The sequence below is a fragment of the Helianthus annuus genome, chromosome 17, assembly GCF_002127325.2.
Source record: "Helianthus annuus cultivar XRQ/B chromosome 17, HanXRQr2.0-SUNRISE, whole genome shotgun sequence".
NCBI lineage: Eukaryota > Viridiplantae > Streptophyta > Magnoliopsida > Asterales > Asteraceae > Helianthus > Helianthus annuus.
The window spans coordinates 152,769,035-152,791,406 of NC_035449.2; the positions used below are offsets into that span (position 1 = coordinate 152,769,035).

The window sequence follows — 22,372 nt, forward strand, 5'->3', positions numbered from 1 at the left end:
TTCTTTTGTGAACCCTATATAAGTAATGAACAAAACGAACAAATCTTGGCCCTAGATCTTCTAAATCTAATATAAGGATAGGATCGTCTTTTAACATCTTTAATTTTATATATAATTTTTCTTTTTTAAATTATTCATGGCAGTTATTGATAAAACCACCCCACGATTCAACATGATGGCCAATTTCAAATTTGTATCGATCATAATCTGCGCCAACTCTTCCTGTTCGTTCTTCATCACCATCATTCAATTCGTATTCGTTCTTCAGAATATCAACAGGCAATTCAGCAATCATGACACATTCGACCGATCAGAATATTATTTCTGCGAATTTGCTAATTCATGAGACCGCTCAACGACCGGGAGAACAACATCATGGTATATTCTTAAGAAATATGTGTATTCAAGTTTGATTCAAGTGTCGGATAATAGATTACATAGCTGTGTATTGTTTGGTTTAGTTTCTATAAACCCTAAGATTTATAGTTTTCCACAGATACGAACGATCATCTTGATGCTCGAGCCAATTTGTTAGTTCCTCGGAGTAATGATCAAGCAGTAGATCGTCATGAAGGTATAATATTGAAACAATTGTTTATACAATTCTGTAGCAAATGTCGTTGTAATTTTAATACATGACTGTATAGTCTATTGATTCGTTTAACTAACATTTAAGTTTTATTATTTTCGATAGAGGGTACCCGTATGTCAGAGACGATCGATCAGCCCAACGTTGCTGATAAGTTGTTAATACCTCAGAGCGTTGAACCAGAACCAGATAATCATCAAGGTATAAGTTTTAAACATTTGTTTATACAAGTTAGTATATGCGTGTCGCTGAATTGAAGTTACGTATTTGTAGTATTCATATTTTTTTTTGTTGTGTATTTTTTTAACAATACTTATGAATTTAAACTTTTGACTGAGGGTACTGTTATTACAGATGCAAACGAGCAGCCCGACGGACCAGCTGATTTGGTAACTCATCTGAGCAACCAACGAGCAGTACCAGATCATGTGTTGGTAGCATCCATTGAGCAGCAAGGTATTATTCTAGGACAGAACAATTCATAAGAAATCTGTGGTGTATGCTACTTGTTTTTGCTGACGTTTATTCCTTGTTTGAAATTTTAGAGTCTATTGCTAGCAATGTATATCAAAGTCCTAATGGCACAAAGTATTGGACACCAAATGTTCCTCCTGATTTAAAACCGTATGAAGCAGCCAGATTCCGAACTATTGATGAAGCAGTTGGTATGTATGAGCGTTATGCAGAGAGGGCTGGTTTTTCGACCCGTTTGGGTACGTCAAAGAGAGATAAAGCTAAAGGAGTATTCAAACTCCGGTACATTTTGTGTTCTAGAGCTAATAAGCCCAAAGACCAGGTAGCGGGTAAAACTAGTTCTCCGAAACGATGCCGTAGTATAAAAGCTACAGATTGTAAGGCATGTGTTAAAATTAGGCGAGTAAAATGATCTACGGATTATGTGGTTTACAAATTCATTGAACAACACAACCATGGTCTAACAGCACCTGAGAACTTAGATTTATCACGCAAGAAAAGGAAGCTAGACTTTGCGGCTAAACAGTTTATTGCTGATTGTCGCAATGCTAACATTGGTCCGACGAAAGCACACAATATATACGTTGTTTTAAAGGGAGGTCACCAAAATGTTCGTGGAACGACTACCGAGTTTAAGAACTTTGGAAGAGATATCCGGGAATTCATTGGCGACAGAGATGCACAAATGGTCGTTGACAAATTCAATGAACGTGTGGAAAACAAGCAAAATTACACGTTTAAAACACATATTGTTGAAAAGGAACTTCAGTTGATGTTTTGGTGTGATGGAGTTTCAAAAACAAATTATCACGCTTTTGGCGATGTAGTGGCATTTGATGCAACGTATCACACAAACATGTAATGATTTTAAAATATTTTTTTGCATTTAGTATCTGCCTTTTTTCTACGTCTTTAATATAAACACTATATTTATGAATCTTTTTTTTAGGTACGATATGATATTTGTCCCCTTTACCGGGGTTGATCATCATAAGAAGTGTACAATATTCGGGGCTGGATTGATTCACAACGAAACCATCGAGTCGTACTCATGGCTTTTACAAAAGTTTTTAGAAGCGCACAATGGAAAACAACCTCTTATCATATTAACCGATCAAGATTGCGCCATGAAGCAAGCCGTGAACAATGTTTCTGATAAGTCTGTACACAGACTATGTATGTGGCACATCACCAATAAAATTCCAGCTAAGGTATGGAAAATGGATTTTAAATACGTGTATGGGTATAGGTTATGTATGTGTCATGTATATGTTTAAAAAATAGCTGACTTTTCTGATATACACATATGTACAGTTATGTATGTTGTTTGACGGGTGTATTTATTACGATCCTAATGCAATGACTTATCCTATATCCTATGTGTAGATTAAGGGCAGTGATGAAACGAATGCTGAGTTAAAGAAACAGATCCACAAACTAGTGTGGAATGTTTACATAGAACCCCACAGGTTTGAAAAGAGATGGAATTTACTCATGTCTGAGTATGGTTTGGAAGATCATGCTTGGATGAATGAAATGTACGCTATAAGGGAACAGTGGATTCCATGTTATTTTCGTGATATACCTATGTGTTGCCTTATGAAGACCACTTCTCGATGCGAAAGTGCTAATCATATGTTTAAAGCAAATTCTAGTCCCCATAATACGTTGGTGCAGTTCATGCTTTGCTATGATACATCGGTGGACAAGATACGTAACAAACAACGTAAACTATCTTATGAGACAGATACAACCAATCCCGAGCGATACAAAACATCGTTTCCGATAGAACGTCATGCCAATGAAGTATATACACGCACGTTATTTTGGGAAGTTCAAAAGGAGATTGACAAGTCTAACAGTTTGTGTTATGTTGCCGAAAGAGGAATGGTTGATGGAGTTAATACGTATCTTGTTGCTCATCAAGATCACACCAAAGAAATTGTGAATGAGTTTAAGGTTAGTTACACTTTTAGTGTCTGCAGTTCTTACAATCTTCACAACTTTGTTTTTATTGAACAAATTTTAATTGTCTTTGTTAATAATGTAGGTAACTTTCAACAAAAGTGATCTTACAGTTTCATGTGTATGCATGGGTTTTACCCGGGTTGGGTATCTTTGTCGACACATGTTTTGCGTATTCAGGCATCACAACATTTTTCAGATTCCAGCCAGATACATACATCCGAGATGGTGTAGAGATGCTATCCCAGCTAGTGTACACTTACTGGAGAATAGGTTATATGACGACCAAAGTAGGAGTGGTGTGTTGTGGCGCGGGATTTGTGATAACGTGAACATGTGTAGAGACAGGGTGCGTGGCAATATTGAGAAATTACAAGAGTTAAGTGACCAGATTCAAGCTATTAAAGATAAGCTTTTTAGCGAGATACCGTACGATCATTCAATCAATAAAAAGGATGTTGTGATAGAGGATGTAATTGCGCATAAACAACCAGCTGAGGTTTCTTGCACGGCCCCGCGGAAAATACGCAACAAAGGATGTGGAAAGCATAAACGAACAGTTGGTCCCGGTGAGAAAGCAATCAAGATTAGTAAAAAAAAGAGAAGGAAATGCAATTTCTGCGGAAAACTCGTAAGGGGCCATGATAAGAGGAACTGCCCGCTAAAAAGGGGAAGCCGGTTAAGGATGACTCGTCAACCGACAAAGAAGATGAGATATACGAAGATGAAGAAACCGAAGAATCTGGCTCTGAGGATTCTGGTAGTGAAGAATAGTTTCATTAAACCGTATCAACATTTGCCTTTTTTTTTTCTAAACATTTCGGCTGGTTATTGTATTAGATTATATGTTTAAGCAGTTTGTCTTCTGATGTACCGAAGTCTGGGTGTTTTTTTTTTTTTTACTTTTTTATGCAGTTACTATTGTGTTTTTTATGCAATTTATGCGAAAAACGCGTAAGGGGCAATAATCTTTTTGCAAAATAATTGAAGATGAATAAGCCATACGATCTATGGTATGACCCCGTTCAGTTAACGGCTTGTTTGCAGAACTAGATTTGGTTGACGTTCGACTATCCGACCCACCGAAAAAGGATGACATCCCCGCAGCTTGTGTTTCCAACCTCACCAGTTGGCTGGACCCTAGCTTGTTTATGCTGATCTGTGGCGACTACATTGCCTTGTCGGCCTATAAATGAGCGTGACTTGATACTTCTTTCAGAGTCTTGGGCTTTGTCGGTCTGAGATACTCGGAGGAGCAGGAATACACTACATTTTCCAGTCAGTATTCGTAAAGCATTTTGGAGGAGGTTGATCCATGTGAGGACTTGACTGATGATGACCTTTGAACCGCTATACATAATGCAACTGGTCCTAGATCCGCGTTATTTGTGCCAGACGTTCCTTTTGAGGTTCTGATTAGAAGCAAAATTGCCCGTTTGTTTATTGGTTATCACGAGGTAATCAAGATGAGTCATCGATGTATGGTACATGAGCTACAACGGTTTTGCCGTTTCTTAGAAAGTGAATCGATGATGTTATTGGGAATTTTTTTCGACATGTTCTTCAACCTTCTTAGATGATGATTGGGCACATCGTTGATATGGAGATGGACTATATAAACAGCTCGTATCCGAATTTTATTGGTGGAAGTAAGGCTCTCGAAATTGCAATGAAGCAAGTGAAGTCTTCTAAGGTTGCAACAGTTCAAAAGCATAAGGATGTTGTTGAAACCTAACCGAGCCTTTTGGCTTACATTAATTAACACTAGGATAATAATACAGTCCACTAATATAGAAAGGTGGTTGTTACAATTACGTTAAACATTATCCCATAAATGAAATTTCGACATAACTTGATTACCACCCGCAAAAGTAAATATATTGTTTCAACATGAGCAAAATTAAACTACAAAAAACAAATTCCAGTAGCAGACTTTTTATCTATTTATCCCTGTTAATGCCGGCATATTGGTAGGCTTCTTTTAGAATACGTTCGCGATGTATGTTCGCCTCCGAAGTTATTAGCTTCACTGCATACTTCTTCCTAAGTTGTGCGATCTTCTTCTTTGCTTTCGCCATTTCGGTTGGGAACCCAACGTGCCAGCGATCCTCAGTGATCCCCATCCAGGTTTCCATGTGTCGCATTGCGTATATTCCGCAGTCTTCATAGTTTCCTGTCGTCGCCCAACTTATCTCCAAACGAACAGGCTGACGAGCTGCAATATCATGACAACGTGGATGACGAACACGTTTCAGGTATTTGACGACCACATCTTTCTGTACACAACACAACTTGGTTAAGTCAACCTGCAGTACACTTGTGTATTAACTACCGACAGTCACTTACCACTTTCATCGGAGTCGACTTTAAGAAGAAATCGTTACCGTCAAATGTTTTCACTGGACTTTCAGAAGGATCCATATTGTCTATAACTGTAATTGCCAGATTTTTCAGGTCAAAGCAAACTAAATAATAATGTCCACGGTCAAGAATTGGGAAAATAAGGTTCCCGTATTCTTTCAGGTCCATTAACTCCTCCTTTTCCTCCAACACAACCCTCAAGGCACTAGTAAACATATCTAAGCGTTTGTTGTCATCATAACTTGATTTGGTCAGCATTTCCTCAGTCTAGTGTTAGAAACAAACAGGAAGAAATAATATTAAACTAATGTATCCGATATTCTAATTACATAGAGAACGCTATTCCAAGATATGAGTAGTGTTATAAAATATTCTTACAAAAAGGGTGGTATGACAAAGCAGCCTTGGCATTGTAAACTCTCGTCTTTTGACTTCGTCGTGATTAAGCATAGATGCCCAACAGTTAATGATGCCAGTGCTCAGCCAAACATGTGGTAGTAGATCCAATATATGAAAGTGCATCAGATGTGTTCCATAGGCAGTGCAGAATATATCATTCCTGTACACATCCGTGTTGCAAACAAAAAATTAGAATACACATATTCATATACGTTAAGTGCACCAACCTTTGTACATTTGAGTTAAGCACTTACGCCATAGTTCTTCGGACCTCATTTTCTTCCTTTCTATCCCGGTCAGATTTAGCTTTACTTCTTTTTTCCTTTATCAATTCAGCCAAAGGTCTGCGTGACCCATAAAGAAAGGAAACAACGTGAACATAATTATGTAGTATCCAACGGTTTAATATCTAATTCTCTAATTCAAAACTGATGCCTTATAATAGATGACGTATTAAATACATACCTTTCATCCTCTTTATCTTCGTCTTTTTTCCTATCTTCCCTTGGCTTTGCCACCCTTCGTGTTGGATATAAAAACTAGTTAACCAAAAGATATTCACATATGTATTGTAAAATAATATTAGAAACTCACTGTGTATCAATTGCACCCTCAAGGACGTATTCCCAAACTATGTTTTCTTCCCTTGTGATAGCCTTGGAGATATTGACTGCTCTCTCCAGCCAAGGCGATCTCCCAAATGCAGCTATTTTAGGTATTCTCTTTCGTTTCCCTTTGTTGACTTCATTTGTTTGTGGTCGAGTTTTCTTTATATCCCGCACTTCTGGGGACGGGAAATCTTGTGCAGTCCCGCGGCTCGATGAAGGTCTTTTGTTATCAGTCCGGATATCATTCACCAGCACGCCTTCATCATCTAGCTTTCCAGTTGCAATATCTTCAATAATGTCAGCTAGCTGAACCGCAGTTTGGGTCCACGCTGATGCAACATGCGGGGTTGAGAAGATGCCTGAGTTGTCATCTCCAGGTGTGTTGCACTCTTGGTTTCTTTTTAGGCTTACATCTACAAACATACATTTAAAAAAACAGTGATGTCTACACAGCACTATCCCCAAACAATTTATACGTAATCAGTCAGTGTTATTGGATTATGACATTACACAATTCATACCTGTATCGTTATTTCCCTTTTTGTCAGTACAAACAGCAGATCTCTCCACAGTTGATTTGGCCTCCGCATCAAAACTCTTGTTGAATAATGCTTTGTATCGTTCCGCAGCTTCTAAAACCTCCGTAGTATCCGGATAACAGCGTGCAAACTTTGATATTGCTCGGTCTAACTTGCCTTTCACAGCTTCTGCTTCATCACACATTGCATTGATACTAGATATGTATGCCTGACATTCGAAAGAATCAATGACATATACTAATTAATCAGGACCATTCTATGTTGATGGGAAAACAACATAGAATCACCAATATGTAACACTTACCTTCATCTCATATCTAACATCATTCTCAGTTGTCATCCCTTCATCATTACGCGTTATATCCACTACCTCTTCCTCACTTTCCGTATCATATTCATTATCACCGTCAAACAGCTCCTTCACAGAAACAGTCCCTAATCCTCCATTCTTTATCTCCATTTGTTGTCTCTGACTTATCCTTTCAGTGTTCCAGTAAGATATTGGTGGCTCCGTTATTTCATCATCAAAACCAACGGACCTGGTTCGGTCCAGGTATAGCAACTACAAAAACAACAACAAAGTAGTTCATCTTAGCTATGCTAGTAACTAGTGGGTTCGCAATAACAATAAAGAAGAAAGTATGTACAATGATAATAACTGTTGCTCGGGACACGTATATGGGTATACCGTATACACATATGTATTACTGAAAAAATACACATATGTATTGTTGAAGCGCATGCCTTGTTTGCATTGCACCTTCACCCTTAAGCATCGTTATTGATTAAATGTCCTCTTTACATCAAATTCAGAAACAAAAGGTCTTAGTAACACATACCACTAAAAATGTAAGGGGTCCTCGGAACCATGAGTTTTTATCACACCTCCTCCAATGGTTTTTACACACTTTCACTGCGTCGATTATAAACTGGCACCAATCATGCTCTTTAAAGCTATGATCCATGTCAAACATGTACAACAATGTGTACATTGCTATGCCATTCATCGTGCAGCCCACCATCGTTGATATGAACAACATCACAAAATCCATTGGAACATCTCTTCGTCCTCGTCTTCGTACTCCGAAATTTTGCCTACCAGGTCTGTGCAGCTAATGATACTCCTGCTAAACCTTCCTCTCCACCGGGATATCAACGGATGCTTAGAAGCTTCCTTGTTGTCAATGTTTACCCTAATTCCCCCACATGGTAACCCCAACAGTTTCTGTACCGAATCCTTGTCAACCTTGATCGTTTGTTCGCCTAACCTGATAACCATGTTTTTGGTATCTAGACGATCGACTACAAAATGCCCTAAAGCAGATTTAATTAAATCCACCTTCAGCTTCAGAATCTTACCAAACCCCATCCGTCGAACAATATTCCGTTGCGTCGTTGTCATCTTCTTAATAGCTTCGCATAACTTCTTTGGTGACGTTCGCGTCCTAATCCCGGGCAGCTGATGATTTTTTTTCCCTCTTCGACGCTTTACAGATTTCAATTTTTTGCGCTTATCTTCTTTCTTGGAATGCCGGGTTTTATACTTAAACAAATCATCCAACACCCGGTTTCCTTTATCACCCTTGTCATCTGTTCAATGTTCATGAATCAAATTTTATGTTAACAGATTACACAAAACAACAGATTATTAAAAGTAACTTTTTTTCCAACACTGAATTACCTCCTTTTCTGTCATCCTTGTTACTCCTCTTTCGTTTTCCTAACCGACCAGATTTTTTGTGCAGCGTTGAACGCGATTCAGCTTCCCCTGTTATTAAAAAAATAACAAAACGTAAGGGTTAGCTAAACTAGTACACATACCTTACATATTCAATTTTCTCAACGAAAACGTGTACATACCTCTCATTTCCCCTGCATCAGAAGCTTCTGACCTTTTATTCGTTGTATCACCCTCACCAGCACATTTCCCTAAGATAAACCAAAAAATACCCAACGGATTCAAACTACAGATTATATTACACCGTTCCTTTTCTGATAGTCACAACTAAAAACTTAAAACTCATTATACACATGTGTTTTTACCTTTGTTTTGAGTCTCTTCGTTATTGTCATCTAAGTAAAAATTCATGAAATTAAAATCAATTTGTAGTTTACTAATCAATTATCTTTTGAATGCTAACCTTCTGATTTCTCCATGAACGGTACCCGAATTGCCTTAACCTTATTTTTTTTCACTCTTTTTGCTCGATTTCCTGTCCGTATCAACGGTTGATTGTCCTCTTCATTTGGTAACTTCGTGTTCTGTACAGGTCTGTCTTCCGGTTGTTCTCTAGGCTTACCAACTGTTCATGTAATTCACCAAACATTGTCAGTACACATTCCAACCCGCAGGTTTTAAAAACTGTAGCTATCTAAAACATGTATCATTTTTACACAACCCTCTTCTAACTGAGTTACCTTTGTTGCTCGTCTCACATTTCTGATTCTTTGTTGTTGAATTACCATCGTCATAACTCTTGTTGAACTCTACATCAACTGATGCGTTGGCACGTTCCCACCCTTTATTCTTATGGCCTGCTACATGTTACCAAAAAAACATAATTAAGTGTAACTCTTACATCTTACACAATCAAAGCATGTTAGCTACTCTTACACTCTTCTTTACGCCATTTTTCTTTTAGTCGCCGAAAGTACTCAGCTCTCTCTAATATAAACTGCTTTTTTTCTTCTATCCTCTCCGCTGTCAAACAAAAATAACAGTTATACAACAATATATATCAGTAAAACAGAAAATAAAAACCAAAACAACTTTTAGTGTGGTGTCTCTTTTTACTACTTGTTTCAAAAGGATCATCCGACAACGCATGTGTTGCCTTTTCGTGGTCAATCTTCTGGATGTCACCTTTCTTCATCTTGTCAGCTGATCAAAACAAAAGCCAGTTAGTTGCTGAAGATTGTGTCGTGCAAACGTTCACCTTTTTACTACTAGCTAACCCAACAAATAACATATTAAAAGTACAATAACTTTACTTTCTTCATCATCAGAACATATTATTGGGTCTTCTGCTTTGTTTACAAAACTTGATTTCCATTTACCAGCTATACGTTGGCTTTTCCGCCCTACATGTTTATATCAACATCTTTTAAAGCAAGACTTTCTCGTTTAAATATTTTTATTTCATTGGTAACTGATATATGCACTTACTAGTCCTCATATTGATCTTTTTAAATCACCTAAAAGAAACCATGGAAAACAATCAAATGACAAAGAATTAGAACCAAAGACGATTAAACAGAAACTATTATCAGAATAAGTATTTAATTCTATGCTAAGGGGAAAAAAACAGGATTCAAATTCTATCCCATTTCCTACGTATATGTATCTATCAGACAGGTTAATATCAAAACACATGGGTATACACACCCCGTACACATGTGTATTGGTATATCTGATTCAGTATCCAATGCCAACCACATATTCTATGTAATCCTTGAGTTGCAACAACTTGTATACACATGTGTATTTTCCACCCCTTACACATGTGTATTGGTATATCAGATTCAGTATCCAATCCCAGCCACATTTCCTATGTAATCCTTGAGTTTCAACAACTTGTATACACATGTGTACTACTATCCCATACACATGTGTATAACTAGAATAGATAAGTAGACAGTTAACACCAATTAAAAACCAACCTCGTTTCAATTGATTTTTTCACAAAACTATGAAACAGAAGTAGAAGACTCTACTGTTCTGACCCAAATACATACCAATTACTACTGTATACTATGTAAAGTGACAAAATACACAACTACTTGTTTGTGAAAAAGACAACAAACCATCCCAATGTTGTAAAAACTAAACAGATTTCGTAATCCCCAATTAGCAAGAAGAACAATAACGTATATACACTTGCTATTCAACATATCTGGATGGTATAGGCTAAAGTTTTAATACCTACACACCTAATCGGTTACATTTACTCACCAATCTAAGCAAACTAAGCCCTAGCTTATAGATTAAAGGTATTTCGGATCACTAGGGAGGATAACTCATAATCACTCGACACAAATATGTAATCGGCTTAAACATATAACCAAATAACACCTGTACATTACAAAATCGCTAGAGAAACAGTTCGAGCCGACTGATTACGCAGATCGAACTGAACCCTAGGTTTTGAGTTGTGAAGATTAGTGTGTATAAAGACGAAACATTCAAAATCTTTGAACGATTACTACAATATATGTAATTATACCTTGCTTTGATGATGCTTCTTGAGTTTTCCCCAGTTGCAGAAATCGCCAATAAAGGAGAGAGGTTGAAGACGGTTGTTCGTTCTTTGATGAAAGAGGTTATGAGTTGAAAGGTGGTTTTGATAGGTTGAAGCTATACACAATCTATAACTGTGTAGGCTATTATTACGGGATTCAAATTTCTACATTTAATCATTACAAAGTTTCACGGCAATCAATGTGATTTCAGAGAATGCATTTTACATTTATGCCCTATACGGTTATGAAGTGGTATATTTTATGTTTTTTATTAATTAAAAAACCATTTAAATACTATAATCAAGATCTCATCATCCAACGGTCAGGATCTGTTCATTTTTTTTCACAATTTAAACATGGTTCACTCTTGATCCCTACCCTATATATATATATATATATATATATATATATATATATATATATATATATATATATATATATATATATATATATATATATATATATATAAATGGGTGTTGCTAAATGCACTCCCTTTTTACTAAACGTACCTCCTCCCTAAACTTTCACATTAATACTATTCAACCCTTTTTTTTTGTTTTTATCATATCTTTTTCGGTCTTTTTGTTATTTTATTTTTATTATTACTAGTATTTGTATTCTGAAACGTTTTTTAACTTAAAATGTAAAGTGGTTTCTTATTAAAAAAACAAATGTTTTAAATTGAAGTAAGTCAATTTAATTTAATTTTTTTTGCTTGATGTGCCCATTTTAGAAATTCTAAGACACTAACTGAACTCTTAGTTTAATAAAATTGTTATATTACCTACTTATTTATTTATCCATTGGCACCCATGGTTTAATAAATAGATATAAGCTAGTGCTATAAATGTTTTTTTTGAAAAAAAGAAAAACTTTTTGTATTTTTAATATATAGAATTGCTAATCATTCTAAATATAATAATAATAATAATAATATTAAAATAAAGTGGTAAGACAACTAAACTATGAAATAAAAGAATAAAAGTGAGGTTTTGGGGTTAAATACATAAAATCAACGGTTTTTTTTTTCAAAAATTAAGTTTATCTTTTTTTTTTCATAAAAAACATTAATTCGTAAAGTCTGTTTGTGAATGAAACTACAATAAAATACTAGTCAAAAAATATCTTTAAAATCAAGATTCGTTTTATTTAAAGGAAATGTTATAATTTTAATATTTAAAAATAATGGTTATGAAAAAAAATATTAATAAAAAAACCTTATTATTTTTGGTACAAAAACCTTTTTTTTAACCTTTTGAAAAAAAAGCATTTTAAATATAATGATTTGTATAGGGGTGAAACAAGACAAATTTTTAAAATAATATTTTTAGAAATGAATTATGAAAAGTAAAAATATGGGTGCAAGTAAAAATAAGGGTGCATTTAACCAACCCCATATATATTTGTAACTATTCCATTTTGTCTGGGTATGTTGGTTCTTTCGGAGATTCCTTACTGAACCCTTTCCCAGTGAAATTCATCAATAACATACATTTTCCTAATAGTGTAAGATACAATATATGTGAAATTAAATGTTTATGATAGCTTAAAAAAATATATTGGTAATGCTTATATTAAATAACTAGATTATTACCCCGTGTATTACACTGATTGAAATAAATGTTATATTACATACTAAATAATAAAACAATATATCTTTAAAAACCTCATTAATTATTATACGGGTTGAATAAATGTAATTTTATATATTAAATAATAAAAATTATTATATTTTTAAGAACCTTGTGTATTGTAATTTATATACCAAATAATAAAAAAATTAAATCTTTAAAAACTCTATGTATTACACGAGTTGAATAAATGTAATTTTAAATTAATAGTATATTAAATAAATATAATTTTGGATTAATGGTGTATTAAATAAATATAATTTTGGATAAAGTCTTATATATAAATTTTAAGTAATCTATATATTTGATAAATAATAAAAATACTAATAATAGTAAAAAATCTAATTTATATATTAAATAATAAATATAAAAGAAAGGCGGAAAACCCCAAAAATAGGTTTCTTAAAGAAATTGGTTTCTTTAATTATATGGTATAGATATAGATATAGATGTTCACATCATCGATTGTTTTAATCGATAACATAATTTGTTTTCATATTATGGATCCATAACCAACGCTACAAATGTGACAAACACTACAAAAAGGGAGGTGGATATGAAATACCGAGTATAAAGTTAAGCGAATAGACTATAAAGAAATTGAATTAAAGTAGAGTATATGGTCTAAATATGGAGTAAAGTGAAATAACGAAGTAAAGTGGGCATGGTCTAAATATGAAAGAATGAAATAAGTTGTTTTATACTTAAGATTTATGAATATATAAAACTCACTGAAATTAAACTAATAATATATATCCATAAGATATTAAACTAATAATATTTAGTAGAAGGGTTATCTATAATATACTAAACTAAATAATATTTAGTAGGATGATTATCTATAATTAATTAAAAAAAGATTAAACTAAAATAAGAATTATCTGTAAGAGATGACCTAATGTAATGACAAGTGTCCCTAAAGTGGTTTCTTTTATTATATAGTATAGAAGATTTCTCTAGCTAGATTATTAAGTTTATAAGATAAAAACACAACTCGTGTTAGAATGATATCTATCGAACGAAATTATTGTGAATTTCTTAGAGCATTTCCAACATCTAAAAACGTATGGATCGAGCAGACGCCAATGTGGCCAGGCATGGGCGTAGCAAAGTGGGGGCGGCCGACCCCGCAGAACTTTTCGCTCAGTAGTGGAGAGTATGTACTTTTCGTATAAATTTTTTTGAGTATATACGTTTTCAACCCCCTTTTAATAGAAATTATTGGGTATATACGTTTTCGACCATTCGGTCGGAAATCTCAAAGTTCGCCACTGTGGCCAGGGGTGACCTGATAGCCCCCATTGGATGTCTCGTCCCTATTTTCGATGGAATGGTGTTCGTCCGAACTTCCGTACGCAAGCGGATGACGGATTTGGTGGGGATGGGTTTTCACCAGTTATTTCCAATTAGGGCCGTTCAAATCGCTCGCCGCTCGTCGCTCGCTCGACGCTCGTTCGGAAATTGCTCGGAAAATGCTCGTTCGATTTGACGCTTGGTTGTAAACGAGCCGCTCTGCTCGGTTCGGTTTGTAAACAAGCCAAGCATGAGCAAAGGTCCGCTCGGCTCGGCTCGGATCGAATTATTATTTTAATTAGTATATATATACATATACATATACATATACATATACATATACATATACATATACATATACATATACATATACATATACATATACATATACATATACATATACATATACATATACATATACATATACATATACATATACATATACATATACATATACATATACATATACATATACACATACATTTATAAACATGTATATACACATATATATACACAAATATTAATTATACATATATATACACACATACACTATATATACACACACTTATACATACATATATACTTAAACATAAATTAAATTTATAGTTTTATATGTACCAATCTATTAGATTTTGGTCAACTATATACAAATTTACAACTATATCTATACGTATTAGCCCAACCACGCTAATGAAAAATTAAAATCAAAACTAAAAGTTAAACCCTAAACCAATAAACAAACGACAGTCTGTTCATAGCCTCAATGTTTCATGTCGTTACCCTAAGTCGATCATTTCATGCTCTCAACATAATTGTTCGTGCAATATGATCATTGCCTCGTCAGCCAAAACATTGTTATTCATAAGAAAAATATTATGCCATGAAATGTGCATGTTTTTAAAGACATAAAAACTTGAGACCCAACATTGTCACTATCTCTCTCAGCAAAATTAAATTGGGTGACACGGTTGTCCAAATCGCTCGAACTTCATCGACGCTCGCTCAGAATTTTTACTGCTCGAAAAATGCTCGCTTGATTTTATGCTCGGTTTTAAATGAGCCGCTCCGCTCGGTTCGGTTTGTAAACGAGCCAAGCACGAGCAAAGGTCCGCTCGGTTCGGCTCGGCTCGTGAACAGCCCTATTTCCAATAACTACATAAAAACCATAATTTTTTTTTATGAAGTCCAATGGTTTGTTTCCATTTTTTTTACCATTATAGATACCTTCTATTCTTAAAATTTGTCATCTCAAACCATGGGCGCCAATACCCCGTTTATGCAATTGCCATAAGACAATTTTCTTATGCTTATTTTAAAGTTAAAAAAAGTAAAACTGAATAAAGACATATTTTGTTTAAATGACAATGGTTAAAGTGGCAATTTGGCATAAAAGATGCGTGTTTTAAGAACTAATAAAAAGTGTGTTTTAATTAAGCTAATAGTAATGACGGCTTGATGTTGAAAGCGTCTTTTAAGAACTAATAAAAAGCGTGTTTTAATTAAGCTAATAGTAATGACGGATTGTGTTGAAATTTTGAAGATACACCAAATCTATTAAGCTAATAGTAATGACGGCTTAAAGTTGAAAATTTGAAGATACACCAAATCTGAAAAATATCATTATGTTGGAATGTAAATCAAAATAAATTTAAAAAGCACTTTAATATAGGGTGTTAATAATAGGGGTGTAAACGAATCGGGCCGAGTCCGAGTTTGATTGGGCTCGAGCTCGGCTCGTCATGTTTTTCTAAAGCTTGAGCTTGAGCTCGGCTCGGTTCGGTTCGAGCTTACTTATTTGAGCTCGAGCTCGGCTCGCGAGTAAAACTCAAAGCTTGAGCTCGGCTCAACTTGGCTCGAGCTATTTTGAGAACATCCTGAAACGCGCTAAAAGCTCGGCTTGAGATTGTTTCAGTATCGCTCAAATAAGCTAAAGCTCGGCTCGAGTTTGGCTCGCCAATGTTATGATAATTATTATTATATTATATATAAAAAATATTTTTTTTTTCGGGCTCGTTTAGGCTCGCGAGCCTAAACGAACTTTGTATTCCAGGCTTGAGCTCGGGCTCGATAACAAAACGAGCTTTATCTCAGGCTCGATAAAGCTCGGCTCATTCGAACTTTTAACTGAGCCAATAACAAGTAGCTATCGAGTCTTTGAGCTTGTTTACATCCATAATTAATAATATTGATACACCCTTTCTCACTATCTCTTTAAGTATATACATAAAAACCTTTCAAAAAAAAGATAAAGTAGAAAAGGATGAGTGAATAATATTTAAATGTGTGTGAATAACACAAATCTTTTATATCAACTTGCCTTAGCGTGTTGTAAAGAGTAACAGTGTTATACCGTGTTTTATAAATTTAAAGCTTTATAAACGAGTAAAAGTGATTAAAAATATATTAAAAATCGTACACCCTCCATTCACATCAAGTTTTTGACGTCGTTGCCGGGAACAAAGGTATTTTAAGAAAGTTTAAAATCGACGGCCTAATCATCTTTTTTAGTTTTTCTGTCCAAATTCTCCTTCATTTTTTCTAAAAATCTCACAGAAGCTTTACACGGGGCCGTGTCTAATCTGCAATAACTGAAAAAAAAAACAAAACTTTTTCATAGAAGGCTCACATAGGGTCGTGTTTCATTTGACACGGGGTCGTGTTAAAAACGCCCAGTATCAAATAAAATGCAGTCCTAGACACGGGGCCGTGTCCAAACAACACGGGGCCGTGTCCAAACAACACGGGGCCGTGCTAACCTTCTGTGTTCACAAAAACTTTTTACCGAAGGCCGTAATCTTCTGGGTATTGTCCAAACAATGGATTACATGGGAGATTATGATTACTACTATTACGACGATTATGAGGAACAATATTGTACCATATGTGGTTAATCCCATTCGGTACAAAATTGTTACCTTTTTCAATCATCAACCTCATACACAACATATGAGAAACCAAGGTTTGAGCTCCCAAAGTGAAGCTTTGATTGGGACACTCCACCGTTTGAAACATACGAAACACCACCCACAATCATCCTCGAAGCTGAAAGCCTCATACAAAGTCTCAAGAACTTAGAACTCTTGATCACACAATCTCGTGTAAAAGAAGAGACTGTTTATACCAAGGAGGTAATCATAGAAGAGGCACAACCTCAAGAGCCGAAGAAAGAGGAATCACTCAAAAAAAACTCAACACATGACAATGAAAAACCCGAACCAAGCCGCACGGAGGGTAAGTCTCTAAAGGTAAATTTCGAAGAGGAACAACAAGACCTCCACGAAATACACATCCTACAACCTTCGTTCGAAAATCATAGTTTGGTTCCATCTCATGCTAAGTTTTTAAAAGAGTTAACCACTAATCCTAACATCAAAGAAATAGCAAGTGCTAATTTAACTGAAGATCAAACTTCACTAATACAAGATGAACAAATTGAATTAAACATAAAACCGATAACATGTTTTATTCAAAACATCTATATTAGTAACATTTCAATAGACAAATATCTTTATGTTAACATAATGCCTAGCTATGTATTCGAAAGATTAGGTATTGGTGATTTTCTTCCAATCAAATTTCCTATCCTCTTGCTAATCGAAAAATTAAACACGCTACGGGAGTGGTCGAAGACGTTCTCATTCACACGCACCAAACGGTTGTACCAACCGACTTCATCATCTTAGATGACGCTCCACTCGTGTTGGGACAAACATTCATAAAAACCCATAAAGCTTTGCTCAAACAAAAACATCATAATCTTCCCACTAAACTTGGGGCCGACAAACGAACCTTTAATGTAAATAAATGAATGAATATCCAATTGGCAATGACAACCCCTTGTTGGAAGATGAAATAGATCCACCCGATACAGAGGAACAAAATGACCAATTCGTTGAAGAGGAAGCCACTACCGAACAAACCGTTTCGGCCATCGACCGCGATGACGAACCAAAAAGTAATCCATCTATTGAAGACCCACCTTCTCTTGAACTCAAAGAACTTCCAAAAGGCTTAGAATACGCATTCTTAGATAATAAAGGAAACTTCCCGTCATCATTTCCTCGTATCTCACTTCTCTTGAAAAAGAAAAATTACTTAATTTACTTAAAAAACATAAAACGGTAATCGCATGGAAGCTAATGGACATCAAAGGAATTAGGCCTTCCATGTGAACACATAAAATCCTAATGGAAGACGACTATAAAGCGGTGATCCAACCACAAAGACGGGTTAATCCTAACATACAAGAAGTAGTAAAAAAGGAAGTCATCAAACTCTTAGATGCCGGACTTGTCTACCCCATTTCCGATAGCCCATGGTTAAGTCCCGTCCAAGTAGTACCAAAAAAAAAGAGGAATGACGGTTTTGACCAACGAAAAGAACGAGCTCATACCAACAAGAACCGTCACCGGTTGGAGGGTTTGCATCGACTATAGGAGACTCAACGAAGCCACAAGAAAATACCATTTTCCTTTACCCTTCATTGATCAAATGTTAGAGCGATTATCCGGTCATTAATTCTATTATTTTCTAGATCGATTCTCTGGGTACCACCAAATACCTATTGCACCGGAAGACCAAGAGAAAACCACCTTCGCTTGTCCCTACGAAACTTTTGCATATCGACGTATGCCATTTGGTCTATGCAACACACCTGCAACATTCCAACGATACATGGTGGCCATTTTCCACGATATGATAGAAAAGACCATGGAATTTTCATGGACGATTTCTCTATCTTCGATGATTCATTTGACCAATGCCTCAATAACCTTGAACGAATGCTATCTAGATGTGAGGAGACTACCCTCGCACTTAATTGGCAAAAGTGTCATTTTATGGTCAAGGAGGGAATAATACTCGGTCACAAAATCTCCAACGCAGGAATGGAAGTCGATCGTGTGACAACCCGAGATTTCAAGGTCTATCTTTTACACATTACTGAGTGCACAACTTTGTTTTATAATTTGGTTTATTTGAATGATTGATGGTTATGTGAATGGTTAACAGTTATGTGTTTGCCTGGTAGTTGTATGAGTAGTGTTTATTATGATTAAGCATAGTTAACTGAGATTTAATATAAAGTTTCTTTGTCACCTTTCGCCCTCACGAAACAAGGGAGTTTCGCCACCCTCAAGCTCGACGAAACTAGGGAGTTTCGCCGGGTTATGTTTCGCCGGGAAGGCCTTAGGCCCAAACTCATTCGCGGCCCAACTTGTTTTGTATAATAACCTACTTGTAACCTATTGCCGTAAGAACAAACCCTAAGGCTCCTTCTCCAGAAATCTTGTGCGACGGCAATCAGTAGATCACGAAGTATTCTGTCTCGATTAACCTAAGATCTTTCGGTATACGGTTAGTGTCCTCTCATTATTGGCGTGTTATGATTCTGTGTTTGCTGCTATGATTCTGTGATTCTGTGTGATTAGGGTCTTTTGATGATTGTGTTCAACTTGGTAATGATAATCAGATTGACATAAGAATGTTAATGATTATATTGAAATCGTGACCGAACATACTCATGATGACTTAGGGATTAGCGATGGAAACTGGTGATTCCGAATAGGTAATCGGTCTTAATCAACGTCTGATATCATGTGTGGATCCATATTGATGTATATCATTGTCATCAGTGTTAATATTCGGGTTATTGATTGTGATGGTGAACAATGATTAAGATTGTTGTGAAACTGTCAATGATTAATATTGTTATGAACTTGGTAATGAAACTGTCACTTGATCCTGTAAACATGCTGTAACTGATGTTTCTGTGGCCACGAAACTGTGCTAGAGTTTCTTCATAATAGTCCCCGACGAAAGTTATATGTTTCGTCAACTGGGGTGTTGACGAAAGTTGGGAGTTTCGTCATCGGGGATGCTGACGAAAGTGGGGACTTTCATCAGTGGAGGACTTTCGTCGAAAGGGCTTTTCGCCGAGGGGAAGTCTGTTGGGCTTTGGTAGAAAGCCCAGCTAACTGTTATCTGCTATTGCATGTTGTAAGTGTTGTATGATATCGCATGATTGTAACTGTTGTGTGCTATTACATGTTGTGCATGGGATGTGGGCACGTATAGGACAGAGTGTTGGATATATGATAATCGGTGATCCTGTGCTAGATGCAAATTGTATATGAAAACGTGATTCATTGTGTGCATGTACGTAACTAGTCTGAGTTCGTAACTAATAATGATTGGTAACCACGATAGCGTTTGGGGTTGACCAACTGGAAGGTTAATTTAACATACCGAGCAAACCAAGGTGAGTTCACTGCTCTTTTTCCAAGCATGCGTCCCAGGTTGGGGACATATGGTAAACTTTCCAGGAAGGGAATGTCGGGTAATGGGTTTGACTGGAATGTTAAACCTGGGTTGTTGGTTAATACACGTCTGTATCTATCATTCAAGTCCCTCCTACCGATCGTTGCTTGTAGGGCAACGGGGTACTAGTTAGTAGCGCTACTTAGGTTTGGCACCCTCACACCGCACCGAGGAGGTCGGGAGTGAACTAGTGACCCCCATCTTGACCATTGCTTTGATAGAGGCAATGGGGTTTAGGGCAATTAATCTGGAGCCATCAGCGGTAAGCATGTGATTAACAATGATGAATCTGTGAAACGTTTTAAACTGGTAACTGGTAACTAAACACGATAACAAACTTTGAACTCACCAGCGTCGTCTGACACACTTGTCTGCATGCTTGCAGGTCGTTAGATTTCTAATTATGGACTTGCTATCTGGGAGTGCTGGAGAGGTCATGGATCGAGACTCTTGGATATTTGATACATTGGTTATGAGCACTTATTTTTAAACAGTTGTTTAACGATTTACCATATGCTTCCGCTGAATGTTTACTTTGGTTTTAACTTTGACTTGGATTCTTATTATGAAATGAATCGAATGCTTTTACTTAAATTATTGTTAATGGTTCAATGTGATTGGTGGCTTGGATCCTGGTACGTCACACGTCCCGCGGTGATTCCGCATGTGGTATTTTGGGGGTGTGACAGTTTGGTATCAGAGCCACTGGTTATAGTGAACTAGGTTTTAAAACGTTTTTATAAAACCATACTATAACCGAACAACTTCAAGAATCGACCATGACACTCAGCTCCAGATTGCAAGGTTTGTCTTCTGTTTACTTTATGCATCACTTGTCTGGTAGCCACACACTCACAGCTTGCATGAAACGATATATTAGATACTATGGTGATTTGATAGTGTGACACTACTCTTCGACTCTTGTGATTCGTAATCCTGTAATACCTTCTGTTTTGCTACTTGAATGCGGGGGAAACTTGTAGCGCAAGTTAAGAAGCACTGAGAAGAGCATGCAAATTGCCTTATTATTATGGGTGCACACATAATAATAACGTGAGGTGCATGTAAGTCCCAGTGAGGCTTAACGAGTGTGAGAAGGGTTCTGCCCTATTGTGTGTAAACTTGGTAGTTTGTAGATTTCAACATGATACCTGACTCTTACCTCATCTCGACTCTTAAATTTGTTCCCTCTCCTTATATAGAATCATGAGTGGATGAGGTCATGGACGTGGTCACATCGCGATGACCCAAGCTGAGTTGACAAACTTAATCAACACACGTGTGGCTGAGGCTTTGGCAGCCTACCAAGCTGGTACGATATGTGCCATTTACCCTTTATTCTTGTGTCGCGTACACAACTCTTACCCCCTGTAATGTATTTTCTTTCATTCATTAGGTCAGCAAGCGCAAAACCAAAACAATCCACCTGCTTGTACGTTCAAGATGTTCATGGATTGTAAGCTACAGACCTTCAGTGGGACTGAAGGGGCTGTAGGACTCCTGCGATGGTTTGAGAAGGCAGAATCGGTATTTGCAATGTGTAAATGTCCTGCTGGGGACAGGGTGAAGTATGCTACAGGCACACTCGAGGATGGTGCCCTGACATGGTGGAATGCCCAGGTTCAGATGTTGGGCATCGAGGTGGCAAATGCCACTACTTGGGACGATTTTAAGGAATTGATAAGGGAGGAGTATTGTCCCCATGATGAGATACAGAAACTGGAGAATGAGTATTATAATCTGAAGATGGTGGGATCCGAGATTGAGGCATACGTGAAACAGTCCCATGAGCTGGCTATCATGTGCCCGAACTTGTCCCGACCTCCGCACCGAAGAATAGAATTCTTCATCAAGGGATTAGCTCCACGGGTGAAGGGTTTGGTTACTGCAGCAAACCTCAACAACTTACCTCAGATTGTCCGTTTGGCTCACAAGATCACCGATCAGGAGGTGGAG

General features: G+C 36.4%; 1 protein-coding gene and 1 long non-coding RNA gene across 2 annotated transcripts; both read left to right on the forward strand.

The window, feature by feature from the left end:
• The first annotated feature begins 208 nt into the window (after positions 1 to 208).
• On the forward strand, positions 209 to 732 carry LOC118489343. Its single transcript, XR_004887326.1, has 3 exons — positions 209 to 378; positions 497 to 574; positions 695 to 732. It is a non-coding gene; the product is annotated as an uncharacterized LOC118489343 (long non-coding RNA).
• Positions 733 to 827: 95 nt separating this feature from the next.
• On the forward strand, positions 828 to 4,763 carry LOC110932149 (protein FAR1-RELATED SEQUENCE 5-like). Its single transcript, XM_035986331.1, has 8 exons — positions 828 to 852; positions 944 to 1,045; positions 1,135 to 1,440; positions 1,531 to 1,906; positions 2,013 to 2,274; positions 2,450 to 3,022; positions 3,114 to 3,788; positions 4,605 to 4,763. The coding sequence occupies exons 1-8, from the start codon at positions 828 to 830 to the stop codon at positions 4,761 to 4,763; spliced, it is 2,478 nt and encodes an 825-aa protein (XP_035842224.1).
• The last annotated feature ends 17,609 nt before the right edge of the window (positions 4,764 to 22,372 follow it).